The sequence below is a fragment of the Oncorhynchus tshawytscha genome, linkage group LG04, assembly GCF_018296145.1.
Source record: "Oncorhynchus tshawytscha isolate Ot180627B linkage group LG04, Otsh_v2.0, whole genome shotgun sequence".
Classification (NCBI taxonomy): Eukaryota; Metazoa; Chordata; class Actinopteri; order Salmoniformes; family Salmonidae; genus Oncorhynchus; species Oncorhynchus tshawytscha.
Genome location: NC_056432.1, coordinates 63,395,460 through 63,422,488, shown reverse-complemented (window position 1 = coordinate 63,422,488; position 27,029 = coordinate 63,395,460). Strand labels below are relative to the sequence as shown.

Here is a 27,029-nt window from a genome sequence, read left to right as displayed (position 1 = left end):
TGTTGCCTACCCTCACCACCTGGGGGCGGCCCGTCAGGAAGTCCAGTACCCAGTTGCACAGGGCGGGGTCGAGACCCAGGGTCTCGAGCTTGATGACGACCTTAGCTTTCTTGGGAACAGGAACAATGGTGGCCCTCTTGAAGCATGTGGGAACAGCAGACTGGTATAGGGATTGATTGAATATGTCCGTAAACACACCGGCCAGCTGGTCTGCGCATGCTCTGAGGGCGCGCTCTGAGGGCGCGGCTGGGGATGCCGTCTGGGCCTGCAGCCTTGCGAGGGTTAACACGTTTAAATGTCTTACTCACTTCGGCTGCAGTGAAGGAGAGACCGCATGTTTTCGTTGCAGGCCGTGTCAGTGGCACTGTATTGTCCTCAAAGCGGGCAAAAAGTTATTTAGTCTGCCTGGGAGCAAGACATCCTGGTCCGTGACTGGGCTGGGTTTCTTCCTGTAGTCCGTGATTGACTGTAGACCCTGCCACATGCCTCTTGTGTCTGAGCCGTTGAATTGAGATTCTACTTTGTCTCTGTACTGGCGCTTAGCTTGTTTGATAGCCTTGCGGAGGGAATAGCTGCACTGTTTGTATTCAGTCATGTTACCAGACACCTTGCCCTGATTAAAAGCAGTGGTTCGTGCCTTCAGTTTCACACGAATGCTGCCATCAATCCAAGGTTTCTGGTTAGGGAATGTTTTAATCGTTGCTATGGGAACGACATCTTCAACGCACGTTCTAATGAACTCGCACACCGAATCAGCGTATTCGTCAATATTGTTGTCTGACGCAATACGAAACATCTCCCAGTCCACGTGATGGAAGCAGTCTTGGAGTGTGGAGTCAGCTTGGTCGGACCAGCGTTGGACAGCCCTCAGCGTGGGAGCCTCTTGTTTTAGTTTCTGTCTGTAGGCAGGGATCAACAGAGTCGTGGTCAGCTTTTCCGAAAGGGGGGCGGGGCAGGGCCTTATATGCGTTGCGGAAGTTAGAGTAACAATGATCCAGGGTCTTTCCACCCCTGGTTGCGCAATCGATATGCTGATAAAAGTCTTGTTTTCAGATTAGCCTTGTTAAAATCCCCAGCTACAATGAATGCAGCCTCCGGATAAATCGTTTCCAGTTTGCAGAGAGTTAAATAAAGTTCGTTCAGAGCCATCGATGTGTCTGCTTGGGGGGGATATATACGGCTGTGATTATAATCGAAGAGAATTCTCTTGGTAGATAATGCGGTCTACATTTGATTGTGAGGAATTCTAAATCAGGTGAACAGAAGGATTTGAGTTCCTGTATGTTTCTGTCATCACACCATGTCACGTTAGTCATAAGGCATACGCCCCCGCCCCTCTTCTTACCAGAAAGATGTTTGTTTCTGTCGGTGCGATGCGTGGAGAAACCCGCTGGCTGCACCGCCGGATAGCGTCTCTCCGGTTAGCCATGTTTCCGTGAAGCAGAGAACGTTGCAGTCTCTGATGTCCTCTGGAATGCTACCCTTGCTCGGATTTCATCAACCTTGTTGTCAAGAGACTGGACATTGGCGAGAAGAATGCTAGGGAGTGGTGCATGATGTGCCCGTCTCCGGAGTCTGACCAGAAGACCGCTTCGTTTCCCTCTTTTTCTGAGTCGTTTTTTTGGGTTGCTGCATGTAATCCACTCCGTTACACTGGTTGTAAGGCAGAACACAGGATCCGCATCGCGAAAAACATATTCTTGGTCGTACTGATGGTGAGTTGACGCTGATCTTATATTCAGTAGTTCTTCTCGGCTGTATGTAATGAAACCTAAGATGACCTGGGGTACTAGTGTAAGAAATAACACGTAAAAAAACAAAAAACTGCATAGTTTCCTAGGAACGCGAAGCGAGGCGGCCATCTCTGTCGGCGCCGGAAGTACACCCTTCCACACCCTACTGTAAAAATACCTAATCCCTACCACATGCTGCTGTTACCATCCATATCACACCCTGCTGTTAAAATACCTAATCCCTATCACACCCTGCTGTTACCATCCATACCACACCCTACTGTTAAAATACCTAATCACTACCACATGCTGCTGTTACCATCCCTATCACACCCTACTGTTAAAATACCTAATCCCTACAACATGCTGCTATTACCATCCCTACCACACCCTGCTGTTAAAATACCTAATCCCTACCACATGCTGCTGTTATCATCCCTACCACACCCTGCTGTTACCATCCCCACCACACCCTACTGTTAAAATACCTATTCCCTACCACATGCTGCTGTTACCATCCCTATCACACCCTACTGTTAAAATACCTAATCCCTACCACATGCTGCTATTACCATCCCTACCACACCCTGCTGTTAAAATACCTAATCACTACCACATGCTGCTGTTACCATCCCTATCACACCCTGCTGTTAAAATACCTAATCCCTACCACATGCTGCTGTTACCATCCCTACCATACCTTGCTGTTACCATCCATACCACACCCCTCTGTTACCATCCCTACCACACGGTACTGTTAAAATACCTAATCCCTACCACATTCTGCTGTTACCATCCCTACCACACCCTGCTGTTACCATCCATACCACACCCTACTGTTAAAAAACCTAATCCCTACCACATGCTGCTGTTACCATCCCTACCACACGGTACTGTTAAAATACCTAATCCCTACCACATTCTGCTGTTACCATCCCTACCACACCCTGCTGTTACCATCCCTTCCACACCCTACTGTTAAAATACCTAATCCCTACCACATGCTGCTGTTACCATCCCTACCACACCCTACTGTTAAAATACCTAATCACTACCACATGCTGCTGTTACCATCCCTATCACACCCTGCTGTTAAAATACCTAATCCCTACCACATGCTGCTGTTACCATCCCTACCACACCTTGCTGTTACCATCCATACCACACCCTCTGTTACCATCCCTACCACACGGTACTGTTAAAATACCTAATCCCTACCACATTCTGCTGTTACCATCCCTACCACACCCTGCTGTTACCATCCCTTCCACACCCTACTGTTAAAATACCTAATCCCTACCACATGCTGCTGTTACCATCCCTACCACACCCTACTGTTAAAATACCTAATCCCTACCACATGCTGCTGTTACCATCCCTACCACACCCTGCTGTTAAAATACCTAATCACTACCACACCCTGCTGTTACCATCCATACCACACCCTACTGTTAAAATACCTAATCCCTATCACACCCTGCTGTTACCATCCATACCACACCCTACTGTTAAAATACCTAATCCCTACCACATGCTGCTGTTACCATCCCTCCCACACCCTACTGTTAAAATACCTAATCCCTACCACATGCTGCTGTTACCATCCCTTCCACACCCTACTGTTAAAAAATACCTAATCCCTACCACATGCTGCTGTTACCATCCATATCACACCCTGCTGTTACCATCCATACCACACCCTACTGTTAAAATACCTAATCCCTATCACACCCTACTGTTAAAATACCTAATCACTACCACACCCTGCTGTTACCATCCATACCACACCCTACTGTTTAAATACCTAATCCCTACCACACCCTGCTGTTACCATCCATACCACACCCTACTGTTAAAATACCTAATCCCTATCACACCCTGCTGTTACCATCCATACCACACCCTACTGTTAAAATACCTAATCCCTACCACATGCTGCAGTTACCATCCCTATCACACCCTACTGTTAAAATACCTAATCACTACAACATGTTGCAGTTACCATCCCTATCACACCCTACTGTTAAAATACCTAATCACTACAACATGTTGCTGTTACCATCCCTACCACACCCTACTGTTACCATCCCTACCACACCCTACTGTTAAAATACCTAATCACTACCACATGCTGCTGTTACCATCCCTATCACACCCTGCTGTTAAAATACCTAATCCCTACCACATGCTGCTGTTACCATCCCTACCACACCCTGCTGTTAAAATACCTAATCCCTACCACATGCTGCTGTTACCATCCCTACCATACCTTGCTGTTACCATCCATACCACACCCCTCTGTTACCATCCCTACCACACGGTACTGTTAAAATACCTAATCCCTACCACATTCTGCTGTTACCATCCCTACCACACCCTACTGTTAAAATACCTAATCCCTACCACATGCTGCTGTTACCATCCCTACCACACCCTGCTGTTAAAATACCTAATCACTACCACACCCTGCTGTTACCATCCCTTCCACACCCTACTGTTAAAATACCTAATCCCTACCACACCCTACTGTTAAAATACCTAATCCCTACCACATGCTGCTGTTACCATCCCTACCACACCCTGCTGTTAAAATACCTAATCACTACCACACCCTGCTGTTACCATCCATACCACACCCTACTGTTTAAATACCTAATCCCTACCACACCCTGCTGTTACCATCCATACCACACCCTACTGTTAAAATACCTAATCCCTACCACATGCTGCAGTTACCATCCCTATCACACCCTACTGTTAAAATACCTAATCACTACAACATGTTGCTGTTACCATCCCTACCACACCCTACTGTTACCATCCCTACCACACCCTACTGTTAAAATACCTAATCACTACCACATGCTGCTGTTACCATCCCTATCACACCCTGCTGTTAAAATACCTAATCCCTACCACATGCTGCTGTTACCATCCCTACCACACCTTGCTGTTACCATCCATACCACACCCTCTGTTACCATCCCTACCACACGGTACTGTTAAAATACCTAATCCCTACCACATTCTGCTGTTACCATCCCTACCACACCCTGCTGTTACCATCCATACCACACCCTACTGTTAAAAAACCTAATCCCTACCACATGCTGCTGTTACCATCCCTACCACACGGTACTGTTAAAATACCTAATCCCTACCACATTCTGCTGTTACCATCCCTACCACACCCTGCTGTTACCATCCATACCACCCCCTACTGTTAAAATACCTAATCCCTACCACATGCTGCTGTTACCATCCCTACCACACCCTACTGTTAAAATACCTAATCACTACCACATGCTGCAGTTACAATTCCTATCACACCCTGCTGTTAAAATACCTAATCACTACCACATGCTGCTGTTACCATCCCTATCACACCCTGCTGTTAAAATACCTAATCCCTACCACATGCTGCTGTTATCATCCCTACCACACCCTGCTGTTACCATCCCCACCACACCCTACTGTTAAAATACCTATTCCCTACCACATGCTGCTGTTACCATCCCTATCACACCCTACTGTTAAAATACCTAATCCCTACCACATGCTGCTATTACCATCCCTACCACACCCTGCTGTTAAAATACCTAATCACTACCACATGCTGCTGTTACCATCCCTACCACACCCTGCTGTTAAAATACCTAATCCCTACCACATGCTGCTGTTACCATCCCTACCATACCTTGCTGTTACCATCCATACCACACCCCTCTGTTACCATCCCTACCACACGGTACTGTTAAAATACCTAATCCCTACCACATGCTGCTGTTACCATCCCTACCACATTCTGCTGTTACCATCCCTACCACACCCTGCTGTTACCATCCCTTCCACACCCTACTGTTAAAATACCTAATCCCTACCACATGCTGCTGTTACCATCCCTACCACACCCTACTGTTAAAATACCTAATCCCTACCACATGCTGCTGTTACCATCCCTACCACACCCTACTGTTACCATCCCTACCACACCCTACTGTTAAAATACCTAATCACTACCACATGCTGCTGTTACCATCCCTATCACACCCTACTGTTAAAATCCTAATCCCTACCACATGCTGCTATTACCATCCCTACCACACCCTGCTGTTAAAATACCTAATCACTACCACATGCTGCTGTTACCATCCCTATCACACCCTGCTGTTAAAATACCTAATCCCTACCACATGCTGCTGTTATCATCCCTACCACACCCTGCTGTTACCATCCCCACCACACCCTACTGTTAAAATACCTATTCGCTACCACATGCTGCTGTTACCATCCCTATCACACCCTACTGTTAAAATACCTAATCCCTACCACATGCTGCTATTACCATCCCTACCACACCCTGCTGTTAAAATACCTACTCCCTACCACATGCTGCTGTTACCATCCCTACCACACCCTACTGTTAAAATACCTAATCCCTACCACATGCTGCTGTTACCATCCATACCACACCCTGCTGTTAAAATACCTAATCACTACCACACCCTGCTGTTACCATCCCTACCACACCCTACTGTTAAAATACCTAATCCCTACCACATGCTGCTGTTACCATCCATACCACACCCTGCTGTTACCATCCATACCACACCCTACTGTTAAAATACCTAATCCCTACCACATGCTGCTGTTACCATCCCTACCACACCCTACTGTTAAAATACCTAATCACTACCACATGCTGCAGTTACCATCCCTATCACACCCTACTGTTAAAATACCTAATCACTACCACATGCTGCTGTTACCATCCCTATCACACCCTACTGTTAAAATACCTAATCCCTACCACATGCTGCTGTTAAAATCCCTACCACACCCTGCTGTTACCATCCCTACCACACCCTGCTGTTACCATCCCTACCACACCCTACTGTTACCATCCCTACCACACCCTACTGTTACCATCTCTACCACACCCTGCTGTTACCATCCCTACCACACCCTACTGTTAAAATACCTAAATACTACCACATTCTGCTGTTACCATCCCTACCACACCCTACTGTTACCATCCCTACCACACCCTACTGTTGAAATACCTAATCACTACCACATGCTGCTGTTACCATCCCTATCACACCCTACTGTTAAAATACCTAATCCCTACCACATGCTGCTGTTACCATCCCTACCACACCCTGCTGTTACCATCCCTACCACACCCTACTGTTAAAATACCTAATCCCTACCACATGCTGCTGTTACCATCCCTACCACACCCTACTGTTAATTTACCTATTCCCTACCACATGCTGCTGTTACCATCCCTACCACACCCTGCTGTTACCATCCCTACCACACCCTACTGTTAAAATACCTAATCCCTACCACAAGCTGCTGTTACCATCCCTACCATAACCTACTGTTAAAATCCCTACCACACCCTACTGTTACCATCCCTATCACACCCTACTGTTAAAATCCCTTCCACACCCTACTGTTACCATCCCTATCACACCCTACTGTTACCATCTCTACCACATGCTGCCGTTACCATCCCTACCACACCCTGCTGTTACCATCCCTACCACACCCTGCTGTTACCATCCCTACCACACCCTGCTGTTACCATCCCTACCACACCCTACTGTTAAAATACCTAATCCCTACCACACCCTACTGTTACCATCCCTACCACACCCTGCTGTTACCATCCCTACCACACCCTGCTGTTACCATCCCTACCACACCCTGCTGTTACCATCCCTACCACACCCTGCTGTTACCATCTCTACCATACCCTGCTGTTACCATCCCTACCACACCCTGCTGTTACCATCCCTACCACACCCTGCTTTTACCTTTTGTGTTGCCTTTTTCCATTCTCACTGTTTCTGAACAAATAAGTCATTTATTGAGGATTTTTGTCTTGTGAAACATGTATTTTCTTATATAACATTAATACCTTGTGAAACATGTCTTTTCTTATATAACATTAATACCTTGTGAAACATGTCTTTGTTTGATCTCTTTCTCACACTATGTGTTGTCTATCACACACACACATCCCCAGCTCAGCTTGTTTCAGACTCCATGCGGCTTGTCATGTATTTCACAGACTGTGAAACATGAAGGATCAGCTGCCATTTAGGACCTATCTGTCTGTCTGTCTGTCTCCCTCTCACACACACAGTGTGCACGCACCTACACACAACACACACACACTCTCTGTTGGCGCTGTCCAGGCCTGTGGAGTTTACAGGAGCATGGGGTCTGAGTGAGCGAGCCCCTTCCCCAGCCCGGCTGCCCTGGGGGTTAATTAACACTCCAGCCCCATCCTGCTCCACCAGCCCCATCCTGCTCCACCAGCTCCATCCTACCCCAGCAGCCCCATACTGCTCCAGCAGCTCCATCCTGCCCCAGCAGCTCCATCCTGCCCCAGCAGCTCTATCCTGCCCCAGCAGCTCTATCCTGCCCCAGCAGTCCCATCCTGCTCCAGTAGCTCCATCCTTCCCCAGCAGCTCTATCCTGCCCCAGCAGCTCTATCCTGCCCCAGCAGTCCCATCCTGCTCCAGTAGCTCCATCCTGCCCCAGCAGCTCCATCCTGCCCCAGCAGCTCTATCCTGCTCCAGCAGCTCTATCCTGCCCCAGCAGCTCTATCCTGCCCCAGCAGTCCCATTCTGCTCCAGCAGCTCCATCCTGCCCCAGCAGCTCCATCCTTCCCCAGCAGCTCCATCCTTCCCCAGAAGCTCCATCCTGCTCCAGCAGCTCCATCCTGCCCCAGCAGCTCTATCCTGCTCCAGCAGCTCCAGGTGTAAATAATTGGGAGTTGTGCGAACCCAAATGGTCTCCTCTGTAACTGGGCTGGTTGCTGAACCTGCCTGCTGGCATCACGTGGGCCCCTCCCAGGTTAGATGACTGTTAGGGCCAGGCGGACAGCGAATGATTGCTAATAAAACATTTGATTGAGAGGAGAACAGAGTGAGAACCATAAACATCCTGGATTCTGCCCTTTCATTTTGCCATCTCCAGAGAATTGGTTTTGCTGTGCCGCAGAGCGACTCACACACAAGCAGTTAGTTGTCTTCCCTAGGGCTGGAATTTAATTTAGTGTGTGTGTACGAGCTCATGTGCATGTGGGTACGGGTGTAATGCGGTGTGCGTATTTTATACTTTCCTATTTTATAGAAATGAGCCAGGGTTTTTCTAGGTTTGAAATCTCCCGTCCCTATAGGTGCAGCAGTGCTGCTACAGATAAGGAGAGAAAACAGTCATTTCATACTGCAGTGGGGAAATTACCATAGAGTTACCAAGATGTCCACTGCAGAGCTGTGAATGTACTGCTGAGCCCTCTGCGATCTCCCCTCATTCTGCTCTTTGTGTTACATGTTTGTGAGGCAGGTCTGTCGTGATGAGCTATTGTACAGGCTAGTGTTTAGCTACTGTGTTTGACTACAGGATGTGGCTCTTCTACAGTCATTTACCAGCATGTTGTGGGCTCTTTATGTTAGAGATATTGTATGGCGGTTATTGACAGTGTCTTGGTAGGGCACATACTGTATGGCTGGTTGCTGTTGCTGAGTGAACCTGAGAGGCTGTTATGCTTACTGGAATGTATTTCTACTACAGTATTCTGCATGGATGCATGGGGTTGATTGGTCTTGTTGGTGTGTGTTGCCAGTGTGTTGGACAAATGTGCATTCCTGGTGTGTGTTTAAGGTGCTCTATGATTGCTGGGTTGGGTATATAGCTTGATACAGTATAAGACCACTATGTTTAATGCTGGTGTTTGTTGGTTCTGTGCAGGGTGTATAAAATGCATAATGGGTGTGTTGGGGTAGTTGAGCGTCTGAGGGGGTTATATACCATCAGTGTGGTGGGGTGTTGGTGTGGTTGGGTGTAACACCGGTGTATTGGGGTGTGTGGAGTATATACTGTAATAACCATGTATTGGGGAGTGGGGCTGGGGTATGATGAAAGGGTTAGAAGCATATATCAGACTCCAGCCCAGGCAGAACTAATAAAAGGCCAACCATGTTGGAGCTCCTCTGCTTCTGGCAACAGCGCTGCTTTTTACTGCCGCTCTGACAGCAAGATAAAGTGCTCATCCAATTAGAAAAATATTTGGTCACCTACCTACCAATGGAGCTTGGGCTTCTATTTTTCAAGCCATTTGATCTGGAATCCTTGCTATTTTTATTGTATGTTTTCCTACCATTGTGTATATACATATTATTGCACGGCCATGGAATGTTGATGAACCATTTACCATGTAGTTATGTAGTGAATGTTGTCTGTCTCAGTGTGGTTTCTAATGAAGGCTGGGGCTGGAGGCACTGCTACATAGTGTAGGTCTGTGTATAGTATGGTGGTGTGTGGGTTTACATTCTGTTAGGTTTTTGTGTTGGTGTCGGCTATGTTTGGGCTGAGAGGATTTTAGTCATCTCTGTCATTTGTCCATTTCCTGTGCAGGGCTCTGTACATGTATACATTGCCATCACTGCTTAAGAATACTGATGTATTTTTTCCAGTGCATTAAAATTAAATTCTCTCTTGTTGTAAAAAGAGGCACATGTTAAAAATAATTGGATGTGGGAGAGAACAAAGGGCTGCCTCTCGTTCCCTCCCTGCACACCCCAGCTAGGCGTTAATACCAAGCCAGCCGCATTGTTCTGCCGTCTGCAGCCATCCCCCCAGCCAGACACTCAGCGCTGGAGAAGTCACTTTTAATGTCTGATAATCAAGGTGAATTTTCAAAAAGCTGCCATTTTCAAACGATGGTGTATATATTACATGGAGATGGAATTTGAGGATGGGAGGGGCTCTGCTGGGAGAGAGGCAGAGCCTCGGCTATGCACAGTGGAAGAGAGACACCTAATGGCCACGGCATGGACTGCAGGCAGGTTGTGCTCTGTTGGCAATCAATGGAGGAAGGCGGTTGTCCGTTCACTGTCAGTCATGTGTTGTTGTGCTGTGTAATTTGCTTTGTCTGTGGTAGAGTATGTGTGTTCCACAAGTTCAGGTTGAACAATAGCTTTCAGCGATTCCTATTTTCTCAATGTGCCATTCACTAGGAATGTCCTTGTGTCCTCCAAACATTCATGTACATTTTACTCATATACAGACAGAGTATATAGAGATCTATTATTAAAGATAGTATGTCCACGTATATGTGTGTTCATCCGCTCTTCTCAGTAATTGTGGTGGAGCGTTGCAGGGGAGACTGAGGCAGTCGAGATAGGAGTAGGGGGGCTCCATTTCTCCGGCGTGGTGCAGGGGCTCATCTTCCCCCGCCCCCTCTCCCTTCTTTCTTCCCCACGCCGATCTAAGGTAGGATTATTTCTCCTCCGCTCTGCCGCACCATATATCCCAGGTCTGCAGTTCCCCCCTCGCCGCTGTCATTTTTTATGGCGTGTTTTCGGGTGCAGCATTGCGCGGTGGCACTGTGCCTATGCAATATGTTAAGGAGGTGAATATATGCAGCGTGTAGAATGTAATAAGTGTACATTTATTTTCTGCGGTGGTGATTTACTGGTGTTTCCGGTGCTTGGGGAAAAGAGGGCAGCAGTGTATCTTAATGAACATGACTGCTGCGTATGCACTCACCTCTGAGGCTTTTTTTACACACCGGAGACACAATATTATCCAGTTGATAGAGAGGGTTTGGATGTTTTTTATGATGTGTATAAATGAAATGCCCCGATTCCAGCATGGTGTTTTTTTTGTTTACAGATGGTGATGTTCGGTGTTGGCTTGGTTAAATACCAGTCTAATGGCACCTTGTCTGGCAGTGAGGCAGAGTTTAGTATATTTAGGATAGTTGTGGGGCTCGGACCCTGCCATTCTGATTGCCCATCCTGGTCCACCTGTGTTCCTACACCCCCTATAGAGCCCCCTGTGTCTTTAACCTGCACACACACACACACACTGACACACACACACAATCCCCCTCCCATCTCCAGTCCTGTCCCCCTGAGTGAGATCTGATGGAGCCATGCAAAGAGGTTTAAAATAAAAACACTAACACAAACACACATGGTTGATGGAAGCCTGAAATGGACATTATACTCTGAGGGGAAGTAGATCTAATCCCATGAAACAGTAGGCTTTAAATCTATTCTGTGCTCGGAGCCTTGTGGCGCAAACCTCCCTCTGTGAGACCACCACTGAATAGAACAAAAAAAAACAAATCAAACAATGTTTTTTCAGAAGTAAATGCTAGTGTAGAAGCTTTTGGTCCAGTGTGTCTGATGCTGTTCATTGATTAGCTCAGCTATGTGGGTTTGTTTTAACATTGCTTGCCTCAAAAGACTGACTTAATGCACCCCGGAAGAAAAAAGATGGAGGCAGCCTCCTCTCTGCTCTTTCATGAGGACAACGTCTCAGGCGTGTCCCGCTCTTTCAGTGTGTCTGTGTGTGCGCGCGCAAAAGCCTCTTCTTGTACACTGTCAAAAGCATGAAGTGTTTTTCAATGGGACACTGTTGTTGGTGGCTGAGCTCTATGTCTCTCCCATTCTAGTAGTATTTAGATTTCATATGTGCGTTATACTCCTCATCTCTTCCCCATTCTCCCGTTGGTCTTTGTGAAGTGGGAAGATTTTCCATTGTTAATTTGCTCCTTTCTCTACTCCTTTTCTATGCTGGTCTCAGGACAATTTTTTCTCTCTGAGTAGACTATGTACGACAATGTATTCTGATATTTGCTACAACTCCATGGCTTGGTTTCTATAGGATTCTTTTCTCATACTGGCTTTGTATTGTTGTTTGAAGTTGTGTTTTAGTGGTGTGCCTGAGTGTTTGTCTCGTGGTCGTCGTGGGCTTCTGTGGTTTAGCAGAGACACTGTGTGTGTGACAGTTGAGACAGACGTGGACCCATGACACAAACCACTACAGTCAGCGTGTACATCAGAGTGACCTTCCGGACCAGGCTGGAGTTCACATAAGAGCTTTTTCTCCTGGAAGTACAGAAGCTGTTAGATGTAATCGCGATGTTGTTGATAGTTTGATAATGTAGGGGTTCACTGAGTGCAAGAACTCTAACCATATGATAAGATATTGGCAACGTGTTTGAAGGCTGGTGGTTTTATTTGGTACATGAGTGTATTATTTGTTCCTGGCACTGTTATGTTTCATTGCTTGGTTAGAGGGCATGCTTCCAAAGTGTTGTTCTCAGCTGTAGTGGAGAGTAAAGAAGGGAGAATGAGGAGAGGACTGGGGCCGGGGGCTCTCTGATGGAGGGAGGAGTGTGGAGAGATGAAGATAGGGAGCGTTGTTTTGCCAGGCCAGTGTGGCAGAGCTGTTGTGTCTGGCCCTGTGCCAGCCTGGGCAGTGTGCCCACGGGGAGGCAGTGTGTAGCCAGCGCTGTGCCACAGACAGAGAGGCATAGAGACAGAGGGAGAGGCTGGTAAGAGGACTGACTGACTGTCAGGGGTGTCTGGGTTGAAGTGACACTCCCCCCTGGGGTGTGATGGGTGGGCAGGACCAGCGTGAGAGAGAGAGAGAGAGAGAGACTCACATATCTATTGGGTGAAATACCATAGTGTGCCATCACAGCAGCAAGATATGTGACCTGTTGCCACTAGAAAAGACTAACCAGTGCAGAACAAACACCATTGTAAATACAACCCACATTTATTTTCACTTTTGTACTTTAACTATTTGCACATACAGTGGGGCAAAAAAGTATAGTCAGCCACCAATTGTGCAAGTTCTCCCACTTAAAAATATGAGAGAGGCCTGTAATTTTCATCATAGGTACACTTCAACTATGACAGACAAAATGAGAAAAAAAATCACATTTTAGGATTTTTAATGAATTTATTTGCAAATTATGGTGGAAAATAAGTATTTGGTCAATAACAAAAGTTTATCCCAATACTTTGTTATATACCCTTTGTTGGCAATGACAGAGGTCAAACGTTTTCTGTAAGTCTTCACAAGGTTTTCACACACTGTTGCTGGTATTTTGGCCCATTCCTCCATGCAGATCTCCTCTAGAGCAGTGATGTTTTGGGGCTGTTGCTGGGCAACATGGACTTTCAACTCCCTCCAAAGATTTTCTATGGGGTTGAGATCTGGAGACTGGCTAGGCCACTCCAGGACCTTGAAATGCTTCTTACGAAGCCACTCCTTCATTGCCCGGGCGGTGTGTTTGGGATCATTGTCATGCTGAAAGACCCAGCCACATTTCATTTTCAATGCCCTTGCTGATGGAAGGAGGTTTTCACTCAAAATCTCACAATACATGGCCCCATTCATTCTTTCCAGTCGTCCTGGTCCCTTTGCAGAAAAACAGCCCCAAAGCATGATGTTTCCACCCCCATGTATGGTGTTCTTTGGATGCAACTCAGCATTCTTTGTCCTCCAAACACGACGAGTTGAGTTTTTACCAAAAAGTACTATTTTGGTTTCATCTGACAATATGACATTCTCCCAATCTTCTTCTGGATCATCCAAATGCTCTCTAGCAAACTTCAGGGGCCTGGACATGTACTGGCTTAAGCAGGGGGACACGTCTGGCACTGCAGGATTTGAGTCCCTGGCAGCGTAGTGTTTTACTGATGGTAGGCTTTGTTACTTTGGTCCCAGCTCTCTGCAGGTCATTCACTAGGTCACCCGTGTGGTTCTGGGATTTTTGCTCACCGTTCTTGTGATCATTTTGACCCCACGGGGTGATATCTTGCGTGGAGCCCCAGATCGAGGGAGATTATCAGTGGTCTTGTATGTCTTCCATTTCCTAATAATTGCTCCCACAGTTGATTTCTTCAAACCAAGCTGCTTACTTATTGCAGATTCAGTCTTCCCAGCCTGGTGCAGGTCTACAATTTTGTTTCTGGTGTCCTTTGACAGCTCTTTGGTCTTGGCCATAGTGGAGTTTGGAGTGTGACTGTTTGAGGTTGTGGACAAGTGTCTTTTATACTGATAACAAGTTCAATCAGGTGCCATTAATACAGGTAACGAGTGGAGGACAGAGGAGCCTCTTAAAGAAGGTCTGTGAGAGCCAGAAATCTTGCTTGTTTGTAGGTGACCAAATACTTATTTTCCACCATAATTTGCAAATAAATTCATTCAAAATCCTACAATGTGATTTTCTGGATTTTTTTTTCTCATTTTGTCTGTCATAGTTGAAGTGTACCTATGATGAAAAATACAGGCCTCTCTCATCTTTTTAAGTGGGAGGAGAACTTGCACAATTAGTGGCTGACTAAATACTTTTTTGCCCCACTGTAATATGACATTTGAAATGTCTTTATTCTTCTGGAACTTTTGTGAGTGTAGTGGCTATTTCACTTGCTTTGGCAATGTAAACATATGTTTCCCATGCCATTAATGCCTTTAAATTGAATTGCATTGAGAGGAGAGAGGAATGGCTGATGTTGGATCATGCCATGTCATTTATGTGCCTCAGCGACTCCATGGACATCATTGCCTATTTAGTGTCTGTGCATTTTTCGTTAATCTCCAATGCATGGAATATATGCAGACTGTAGTGGACAATGGGGATTTTGAGCAATTAATGCTATTTATGCAGTCGTTTATAGTCTCAAATAATACTGCTGCTAGTCTGTTCAGAGGTTGTTGTTTTTCATTCACTCAGTTGTTTCTCCTTTCTCAGTGTCAATGCTTGAATAAACAGATGCTTCATGGGTAAAATGCTATCTCCCTGGTATGTGTGCATTTAAATAGTGTTTGCTTTTCAAAACCCTATCCCTCCTTTCCCCCTCTTTTCCCTCTCTCCGTTTCCCTCTCCCCCTCTCCACTCCTCTTTGTATCCTTAAAATATTCTGCACATCCCGCAGCAGTTCCGCATCGCAGATATCCCTAATATAATCTATGTGTCTGAATACTAATTTATACCGTCAGGATAAAATAAATAGTCTACAGTTAATCATGGGGAGCCGGCTCCTGGCCTGGCCCAATGATTTATGAAGTGCGCGTAGGCATTCTGCTACACATTTTTCTTAATTTATTTTAATCTGTCTTTCAATACATTTTCCTGGAAACGTCTTAATGATGTCAGAGGTCTGTGTCAATGACCCTGGCTCAGGGAGCAGTGCTCTGGTGGTGGAGAGGTAGGGATGGGGGGGTCCAGCCTGACAAGGGCACTTTCAGGCACACCCCTTCACCCCTCCTTCCCACCTCCCCTCTCCACACACCACCTCGGTTTCATTTGCAGCCTTGGTGTCTGTCTGTGTGGTTGTCTGTGCGTCCATTTGTCTTTCTGTCTGTATGCCTTGCTGTCTGTGTGTCTATGTGTCTGTCTGTTTCTCCTATCACCATTTCTCCTATCTTTCCCCTCATGACTGTGTGTCCATGTGTTTTCTGTGGGGGCTCCTGTTCCACTAGACTGCTCTCTTGTTTATTTAGCTCTGGTCCTGTGTGAGCAGTAAGATACAGTAACGTAGCAGTAAGGTTCTGGGTAATCCATACCTCTGTGTGGTCAGAGCTGTTAGCCAGGCCAGGGGCTGGGAGGTGGGTGGTTGGTGATGCTGGGCATGGTCCACCAGGGGAGAGAGAGCCCCTAGCTCTCTCAGACAGCAAAACACTTCACATGATTAGATGCATTTTCTCCACCCTTTCTTCTCCTCTCAAATGAAAGCCGATGCCTCCTCTACTTGTTATGCGCTGTCGACCTCCGACAATTAGCGCGGAGCGTGCCCAACGTGACGCTCGGAGAGCCCTGGTAGGGAGCAGGCGGGCAGGCGCTGAGCCTCCGCCCTAACCACGTCCGTCCGTCTGCCAGCTTCCCAGACAGACAGAGGCAGCACACTGCTCGTCAGAGCAGGGCCCCATTAGGGACATCCACACATCTCTCTGCATCAGGATGCTCTCATTTACCTCCTCCAGATCCTACCATTCATCTCCTCTGAAAAAAAAGATCTCCCATCAAGTGGCCAAGCATGGTTGGCTGCAGTGGCTATCCTGAAAGACGAAAAAGAATGATTTAATTTCGTCTCCTTTTTGTCTCAGTGGCCTACTCACTTTGTTCATACACACATCATTACACACAGAGGCCTGGTTTTCATCTCGCGGCCAGGCAGGCTGAGGCTGAGATCAGGGCTCTAAGTTAGCCATGCGGCCGCAACCAGGCCATCGCTGCAGATCAATACCTGTGGTCAGGACGGAGCACGCCGTGCTTTGCTGTGCTACGCCTCCTAAATAGGCCCTGCAGGTCCCACTATAAAACACCTCACAGGCCAGCCTGGCGGACCCATAAATCCATACCTTTTTTTTTCTTTCTATTGGAGCGAGCCAAGAGTAGCAGGGCTGGGTTAGGATAGGGTGGTCCATGAACAGAGGTCTAGAGGTTAGGGAGTATGACACTAGGGTGGTTCCAGCTGTTAATCTGTATCCTTAGATACCTATAATCAATAAGCATTGGCCAGGGAAAGGACAGGTTGGGATTTGTGTTGTGTCTTTGGAAAATAAACATACACTCCTTGATTTGGGCCAGAACAAGCACACTTGTTTAGTTCTTGTGTTGGGATCGCTAGTCTGGAGTGTTTTACTGTGGACTGGGTTACAGGGCTGGATGGTGCTACTATCAAATCAAATCAAAGTTTATTTGTCACGTGCGCAGAATACAACAGGTGTAGTAGACAGTGAAATGCTTACTTACAGGCTCTAACCAATAGTGCAAAAAAAGGTGTTATGGCAATGCTGGGCTACAGCAGGGCTGGATTGTGCTAGTATGCTGGACTACAGCAGGGCTGGATTGTGCTAGTATGCTGGGCTACAGCAGGGCTGGATTGTGCTAGTATGCTAGACTACAGCAGGGCTGGATTGTGCTAGTATGCTGGACTACAGCAGGGCTGGATTGTGCTAGTATGCTGGACTACAGCAGGGCTGGATTGTGCTAGTATGCTACAGCAGGGCCTACAGCAGGGCTGGATTGTGCTAGTATGCTGGACTACAGCAGAGCTGGATTGTGCTAGTATGCTGGACTACAGCAGGGCTGGATTGTGCTAGTATGCTGGACTACAGCAGGGCTGGATTGTGCTAGTATGCTGGATTGTGCTAGTATGCTGGACTACAGCAGGGCTGGATTGTGCTAGTATGCTGGACTACAGCAGGGCTGGATTGTGCTAGTATGCTGGACTACAGCAGGGCTGGATTGTGCTAGTATGCTGGACTACAGCAGGGCTGGATTGTGCTAGTATGCTGGACTACAGCAGGGCTGGATTGTGCTAGTATGCTGGACTACAGCAGGGCTGGATTGTGCTAGTATGCTGGACTACAGCAGGGCTGGATTGTGCCAGTATGCTGGGCTACAGCAGGGCTGGATTGTGCCAGTATGCTGGACTACAGCAGGGCTGGATTGTGCTAGTATGCTGGGTTACAGCAGGGCTGGATGGTGCTAGTATGCTGGGCTACAGCAGGGCTGGATGGTGCTAGTATGCTGGGCTACAGCAGGGCTGGATTGTGCTAGTATGCTGGGCTACAGCAGGGCTGGATGGTGCTAGTATGCTGGGCTACAGCAGGGCTGGATGGTGCTAGTGTGCTGGGCTACAGCAGGGCTGGATGATGCTAGTATGCTGGGCTACAGCAGGGCTGGATGGTGCTAGTATGCTGGACTACAGCAGGGTTGGAGTGGGTAAAATGTGTTCCAGATGAGAGCCTGGGGACCTGCCAGAGACAGAGAGAGACAGAAGGCTGATTCTCCTCATCTCTCTCCTTCAACCCCCCAGGCTGTGTGTGTGTGAGTACCTCTGTCTCTGTTGGCCTGCTCCATGCATTAACCAAACAGATAGCCACCAACTTTAATTACCTTTGCTTCCACTTACTCACCCCTGATGCCCTCAAACTCCATCCACCGTTCTTGCCTCCGTCGCTTGTGCAAATGAAAGAGGAATAGGGGAGAGAAAGAAGAGAAGCATAATTACGTATTTTAGTGGAGTGCGGCAGAATGCCTTTTGCCAAATGACTCTAATTCCAAATAGTTAACAAGATTTTTCTTTTTAATAGAGCCGAATCCGTGTGACAGCAAATAGCTTTCCCATTTGCAACCCTTAATGGCTTTTCATACTTTGCACTTCCAATAAGCAGTAAACTCGGAAATTAATATTGCACGCTGTGTTATGATGCAAATGGGAGCGAGATAGGAGAGCGGTACCTTCATGCAGAAAGCTCTGATTAGATCCATAATTGCTTCAGTGGGATGAAAGCATTTCTCCCGTTCGTTTGAATTTTGTTTTTATTATATATATGTATATTTTAAGCCTCGCCATTCGCTCCGGCGTCAGAATCGACAGAATTGTTTTGTTATGTTGTTGTTTTGCGTTTTTAAGTCAATGCTAATCAGTGGTAATTGTGGTTGGAAGAAAAACACTCCTCCACAAAGTCTTTGTCTATATGGAAGATTGTTTATGTGACCTTTCACTGTATTCACTATGAATTGGTGTATATTTTCTGTACTGTGTTCAGATCTGTAGAATATGGTTTAAGATCCTAAAGGTAGATTCTATCCTTGGAGCGTCCCACTAAAACACCTCTATTTCATCTGATCATACTGTAAATGGACATTTAGCTGCTTTATGGGTCACCCAGTTACAATGTGTTTGAACCAATTTGAACCAACCAGCCACCTCTTTCCAGGAAAACACATGAGGCGCAATCTAGATATATTTGTGCAAGGTATCTCATAATTAACATCTGATCCAAGTCAGTTTCCAATTCCATTTTACACATCCTCAAATATTAAGCCTGGTCTGTGCATAAGGTATTGACATCCACGGGGTTGTCATGTTAATGGAACATATACATTTATTATATGGCTTGACCCTGATCAAAAATTCAACTCCTAACGGCACCCTTAGGCACCTGGCTCTCATCCTTGCTCTTTCACAAGCCACTTCAATCTGTCTCTGTCATATTCAACATCTCGCCCTCCTCAACCCTGTTGACTCACTGCATATCACTGTAGCAGGCTGTCCTGTACTGCAGACATATGTGTTTGTCTGTTCATGAGCGTATACATTCCACATGCCCACATTGTCTGATTTACTGCATTCCCAGCCCAGCTGTGTTATAACACTGTCAATCTGCTTTAAATGCAGATTATCCCTTAAGGCTGTAAATACGCCACAGCACAGCGGCCTGCCCCGATGCCTGACTCTAGCCAGCCCAGCCCACAGAGCCTGTTTTTGGGGAGAGAAGAGCGTCCTGCCTGCTTGGAGCCCCAGCCCCAGACATACAGCCACTGACCTTTGGACAGAAATAGCTAATAAATGGGCCTCCGATTGCTGCCAGCTATTGAGGTTAAGTGTCCTTTGGTCTGCGGGGCTTCAATGTAGCGCTGTGCAGCCGAGGCTGGCTGGGTCACGTGACCACCGCGCACGCCCACACACGCACATCTGATTCCCTCTCGCCGGCCGTGTAGTCATGGCAACGCTTCATTTATTTTTCAGCGTGTTCCTATTTCACCTGTCACTTCGATAATTGCCACAGAATTTTCCATCCAGCGCATCACGGAAGAAATTACGATGATGATAATAATAAGACAATATTTATGAGCCAAATGACTGACTGACAAGTGTAGAGAGATGAAGAAATGTAGAAAGGTTTCATTAGGATAGAATATTAATGCAGTGACAAGGCCTTTTTGGGACTGATAAAGCTTGTTCCCTTTTGTCTCACGGGCTTTAGCTCATTGCCTGTGTGACTGGCAGCGGAGTCTGAATTTCCATTGTTTTAATTGGGTCACCCTCTCCTCCATGTCGCCTCTCTGGTGAGCATCTCTCTGCTTAATCAGTTCTACAAGACTGTCTCGCTAGCCCAGCAATAAGACCAGCAAACGTAATGTCCTTTGTCACGGTGCTGTGTTCATTATTGGCCTGAGAGAGAGAGCGAGCTGGTCTCATTCTCACTGTATAGCTTGAAATTGACAGCAAGCTGTGAAAGCCAGAAAGCTGTGAAAGCCAGAAAGCTGTGAAAGCCAGCTACTGAAGTGAATAAGAATGATGCATTTCTTTAATTGGCTGTGGTAGCATTTGTTTACTGAGGTTATTGACAAGATGTTGGATATGTTCTATGTGCATAATTAAAGTGGGGTGGGTATATTAGTGTGCTTGTTATGTTAGGTGCATTGAGTGCATTCTGGACTTGGTCGATATGTGTCATATTATCACGTCCTGCTGCTTTGAATGATTCTCATAATGCACTAGCATATAAAACATATTTTCTCATCAAAGTGTTCCAGACCTCATTTGAGATTTTTAAAGTCAATATCTACTTTCAAAATCTTGTAACTCAAATGAGTCTGTGTTTGTAACGATAACAAATGCCCTATCCTGTCGGGGTATTTTAGAATTAGAACATAAAAATGTGAAATTATTCTTGCTTGCTTTGCTTGATAAAACAAAGACACGAAAGCAAGCGTCCATGTTGGATTTATATGTGTGCTTTGGGGGAATGTCAGTGGAATTAATTGATTTGCCCATATTTGTCAGAAAAGAGTAAGCGCCTAACCCCAGCTTGCATTATTAAAGCTAATACCACAGTGGTTTCGGCAAGTCCTCTGCCGTGAATCAAAGTCTGACACGGACTGATGATGTATGGATATATTATTCTGAGCGTTGCATGGGGCTCTGAGCAGGGCTCTTGCCCCCCATCCCATCCTGCATCAGCAGCCCCACCCCATCCCCCTGGAGGGTACCTGTGTTTTCAAAGTAAAGACCACTCAGAGAATAGCCCGGGGCATCTGCATACTGGAGTGTCCTGTGTTCCACATTAGAAGCCTGTGTCCAGATCCGCAACATAAACACTCTCAACAGCCCCTGTCTCCCCCTCCGCCCCGGATACCTCAAAGACAGAGAGGGGAAACGGCTCACACAGACAGGCCACAGTGTGGATCAGATGGTCTTTAGGGACGTGACCACGTTAATGACCACTCTCTGAGAACCTTCTCAGCTCAACCCTGAGGTGAGCTTTCATAGACAATATGGACAATATGGAGAAAATGCCTAGATTTCATCAGCAATTAAATTGCCATTACATATTTAAAAAGCATTCAAGATCTTTTCTCTCGAGAATGAGGAGATATTCAGTACTATTTAAAGCTTTGTGACTTTTACCTGCCTAGCTTAGCACAGTAACCCCTTCTTACTTATGTAGCCTGTCCCAGCAGACAACACCCAGTACGTCTCAGAACACGGCAGCATGTCTGCTAACAAATACACTACTTAATGAGCTTCATCTAGTGGAAATTGAAAAGCACTTGTGGAAATAATGAACACTTAAACGCTGAGAGGATGGGTGAAGGGCGGAGGGAGAAGAAGATGGGGCGCGCTTTTTGACATGTGGCATCAAAGACAGCATAGACTAAACGGGGGCGTATGAGAAGGAGCTGGGACTGTGCAGTGTACAGGATGCACTGGGCTGACATCTTGGGGGTGAACAGCAGACACAACAGGCAGTAAACATCTCCCCCATGGGTGAGGCCTCGGCAGAGGGTGAGACGGGGTTAACGATCAGACGTCTCGTTCAATCCCCCCGGTGGAGTAAATGGGTTTTGATCAGGCGCCAGGAAGGAGCAGAATAAGCTGCTTTCACAGGCCGGCTTTACCATTTGTCAAGACCAACAGTTTTAATATTTTAAAAAACAATCCTATTACCGAACAAAAATAGAGCAATGATACCGGGAAACCTGCAATATAAATGTTTAATGGCAGTTTCTGCATACAGCTTTTGTATCTACATATATAGCTTGGTTGGTTGTTGAGGGAAAAACAAGGAGTATTGCTTCACTGCTCCTTTGTGTGGATGCAGGCAGAGAGAGACGGAATTGAATGGCTGGGAAGGACATTAGAATGTCTTTACTGCCTTTCTCATTTCTGTATCTCCCCACCTGCCGAGATGGAGGTGTGAGGAATAGCATCATTAAGGTAATGTGCCTGGGAAGGCAATGAGTTGAGATCTAACGTGGGCAGGTTCCTCGGCTCAGCCACCAGAAGCTTTAAATGCCCAATCTACAGTGACCTTTACCGCAGAGAGAGGAGAGAGCTTTGGAACTCACACACAAACACACACACAGCCCACCAGACATATTGAGCAACGCATATAATGTACACATTCAACATATAGATTATTGTGTTAAATGGCTTCTAAATGATGACTGTTTTATTTGTTTGGAGATAAAGATCCGTCCAGTGTGGATATGAGTGTGTAATTGGAGGTTTGTGTCTGTCTGGGATCAGTTAGTCTGGAGTGTTGCAGCCTCCACAGCATCACCAAACTCCAGGTTGTCTGTCAGCTGAGATGCAGAGCGGAGTCCTTTCATGTCACCGGCATTCTCCCTGACAGAGTGGCAGAATGAGAGCAATTATAAATCACTTAGTGAGTGTGTGTTCCAGTATCAGATGGACCGCTGGACCAGACCAGCAGCACAGAGGCACCGGTATGCCTCTGTTGCTGTAACCCTCTTCCATCAGCAGCACCCCTGCCAGGGAGAAGACCATGAGGGGGGTTTAGTCAACCCCTGTCTTAGTGTCCAAGCACAGCCAAGCCAATCATTCCTCAGCCCCCCCGTCCTGCAGCTAGAGTCAACAGCCCTCCTTACACACTCTCGTTCTCTTTTAATGTGTCGTTTCACTGCGTTTGTAGGCAATCAGGAGTGACCAGGGGTTATTTTCTTGTTTGGTCGTCCAATGTGTGTTTTGTTTGGGCTGAGGTCTTGCTGATGAATTTCACATTTTCCAGGGTGGTTGACCAATGAGTGGTGTGGGTCTAGGGTAATGTGCCCGGTGGTGTTTTTCTTTAATAAGTCTAGAGGTGAGGGGAACACACCATGTGATCAGTCATCCTGTCAGGATGCTCGACTCTGATTAGCCCAGTACTCTGGCTGACATATCTGACCTGCCACACTCCACGATGTCAAACGACTGACTCCGGTTCACCTAATGACTATTTTTAAGTTAGCCAAAAAGTCATCTTCTGTGACCTATCGTGAATCAAGTTTGTTTATCGGATTCATCTCTTACGAAAAGAAGAAAAACATCCATCTCTTTGTTGTGGCATTTTCAGAGTTTTCAGTAGATAAGGTCACAGACGTACTAAAATACAGATCATCAAAATATATCGCCCTCCATGATTTCACTGGCCCGTCTGATTAGCTCTGGGAACCCTTTTGTTTCACCTGTCCTACGGAGGGTAGCTCTTCTAGCAGCATTTTATTAGTCCTAGTTGCTTCAGGCCCCCTGGCTTTGAAGCCTCTCTATAGCTCCCCCACTATCCCTATGTCCCCTGTTCCCCTTGTACTGTCAGGTGTGTGTCTGAGGCAGCCTAGTGCTGTTGGTGGCACTCTCCCCTTTGGGCCTCCGTCAGAGACTTCAGAATAGATCTTTATTTACAGCACAGAACTTGGAAACAGCTGGTCAATCCATTTAGCCTAAGGCCACTGATTTGTTCGTATTTACTACAACACCCAAAGAAAAGCCGGGTTTTTTCCCCTCTCTCTTTCCTATTGATCCGGCGCTTAGGAAATCTGCTCTGCTGTCTAAACACTATTGATCCCTCCCTCTCGACGGCAGGCTACCCGCACCAGTGTATAAAGGGACTGGATGAATTGAAATTTCATTTCCGACAACTTGTTCCTGTTATTTCTACCCATTTTTTGAGGGTGGGGAACATGCGCTGGCGAGACGATAGGTGGTTGGCAGAGGGAGGAGCAGCAGGGCGAGGCTCGCTATGTCATACCAGACCGCACCGTAATGTACAACCATAAACAGGCCAGCCACACACACAGGCCCCAGCCAGGAATGAATTCCTCGTTGAATAAGTTCCCAGTGATCATTATGGGCTATTAGGACCTGCCGTAGGCCAGCCTGCCCGGCTCTCTCTCAGGCCTGTCAGCAGCCAGTTGAATGGAGAGTCACAGCTACATCACAGAGCCATCCAACACCCACAGAGAGAGCTGGACCTCAGCGCCAACATCCAGACCTCTCAATCATATGGATCGTATGGAGTTTTATAGCCAAATGAAGAGTCTTGTGAGGAACTACCCAACATGTTCTCTAGTCTGATGATGTTCTCTAGTCTGATGAGCTGCTTGTTGTCAAGCCTTTAGTTTAGCAGGATGCTGTTGGTTGTGGTTTCGACCAGGATGTGTGACCATACCTTACCTCCCACGAGCAAAAGTTGTCTGTACAGTGTGTGTGTGTGTGTGTGTGTGTGTGTGTGTGTGTGTGTGTGTGTGTGTGTGTGTGTGTGTGTGTGTGTGTGTGTGTGTGTGTGTGTGTGTGTGTGTGTGTGTGTGTGTGTGTGTGTGTGTGTGATTGACATTATTCTTCTTTCTATGTCCTCTAGCTGCAGGACAGGAGTGCTGAGGTGCAGAGGCTCCAGAGGTCATTGGCTGAGCTACATCGAACGGGAAATGGAGTGGGAGAGAGAGACATCTGCCCTGCAGGGCCAGCCGGGCCTTGCCAGAGAGGAGCTCCACAGCGCCATCCTCAGGGTGAGCCCCGAACTGCATCCTGCCCCTCCGCAGCGATCCCCATTGTGTTCCACTCAGACGATTAGCACTGAGATATAGTGGTACATAAAAGGGGAGGCCCTGTTTTAATTAACATAAATATTAGTATAATGACGTGAAGCCATCCCACGTTCCATTTCAGGCTCTTAGTGTTAATACCTATTTTAATACATTATCATTACCGCCATCATAATTCTTATTATGGTAACTGTAATTATTCGATTTATGACAGAATTATTATTTTGTTCCCTGCAGCCATTTCCTCCCCGTAAAACCACATTTTCCCTTGTGTATGGCGCTCTCGGTCTCCCCCCTCAAAAATATTGAACGGGCACTGATAAAGATAAACACACAAACACCCCAGCCTGATGGCTCCCGCGCCTGTAAAACACTCAATCTGAATTGCATATCCGCCTGGCGACCAGGCTTGTCATAAGCCGTATTAAGAAAAATGGTCACACGGTTTGACATAAATTGGAAAATGACATTTGGAAAGCGGCCGCTGCTGTGGAAATTAGAGATATTAAAATTATAAATCAGTGTCTGGATGTGCAAGGGGGTGTTGAGGAGAGGCTGAATGTTCTCTTTCTCTCCCATGTCCTCTCTTTCTCTCTCTCTCTCTCTCTCTCTCTCTCTCTCTCTCTCTCTCTCTCTCTCTCTCTGTGTCTGTCTGTGTTGTTTCCCTCGCTTGTCATTCTTTCTCTGGGGACAGCAGAGGGGGCCTGGTCCTACAGGGACAGAGGCCCGGAGAAAGTGCTCCTCTCTGGCTCAGCGACCCTCTCTCATCAAACACTCCCTCTCATTTGGCAGTGAAAGTAGAGGATATTGTCTGTGCTGGCGTAGTGTCCTGTCAGCTGATTTAGCAGCTCTCACACTCTAACCTGCTAATGGATCATTTCAGAGGTGTGATATGCATAATGCAAAGATATCCGCTGACACCTTTAAAAACAGACACTTCCCTCTCCCATGTGTGCCTCACCTCTGCCCTCCGGGTGTGTGCGTGTGTGTGTGGGCATTTGTGTGTATTGAGCAGAGGCAGGCACAGCAGCAGAAGGAAGAGCTGTTTGGTGAGCTGCAGAGGGAGGTGGACAGACTGAAGAATGGGAGACAGGAGATGCGAAAAAAGGTAATTGAGTGCTTTGTCTATTGACAGCATCAGTCACACACACACACACACACACACACACACACACACACACACACACACACACACACACACACACACAGAGCTTACAAGAAAGGCATTTCACTGTACTTGTGCATGTGACATTAAAACATAAATCTTGAAAAACATACACGCTGTCTATAACAACCTTCCTTTGCTCAATGAACAGTAACCCCACTCATATAAACATGTGTGTACCTTCAAGTACCTTCAACTGCTCAATAAGTTGTGATTCTTTATACTGCCTGACTGGACTGCACATCCCTTCCTTTCACTGAGCTCAAAGAGAGGTTCCACAAAAGACTGCAACTGCTGTGGGGCTATGTGCCTTGACACTGCCGACCCTGAGCTATTGAGGGGAAAAAAGACGTCTGCTTTAAGATGAGGCTCAACTGTGCTACCTTCAAGGCGTGAGTTAAAGCTCTTTTCATCCCAAGTGCAGGGAGAAAACATTACCTATTTGTGTCCTTGGGGCAGGAATGTTGCATTCAGATACAGGGTATTTGTGTTGCGAGAGAAGAGGTCAAGAGTGATGTCATCCTCCTTGGATCTGAAAGAAGAAAGGTCACCTCTATAAGAGCAATCCCACCCAGACTGGGTTCATGTGCCATTCTCTGCCCTCCGACTCTCAAGATTGACACTCAGATTGAACTATCACTTAAGAAGTTTCTGAAGATTTCATTTCCATCAGGCAAGTCTT

The 27,029-nt window shown here is 46.7% G+C and overlaps 1 protein-coding gene across 2 annotated transcripts in view; it reads left to right on the top strand.

Moving 5' to 3' along the window:
- Positions 1-27,029, top strand: part of LOC112237099 (golgin subfamily A member 6-like protein 22) — a 123,294-nt gene that overhangs the window by 90,725 nt on the left and 5,540 nt on the right. For both annotated transcript variants that reach the window (XM_042321042.1, XM_042321043.1), the window contains 2 exons: positions 24,999-25,146; positions 26,198-26,290. In XM_042321042.1, coding sequence (XP_042176976.1) covers positions 24,999-25,146; positions 26,198-26,290 — 241 coding nt within the window. The remainder of the gene's footprint in view (positions 1-24,998; positions 25,147-26,197; positions 26,291-27,029) is intronic.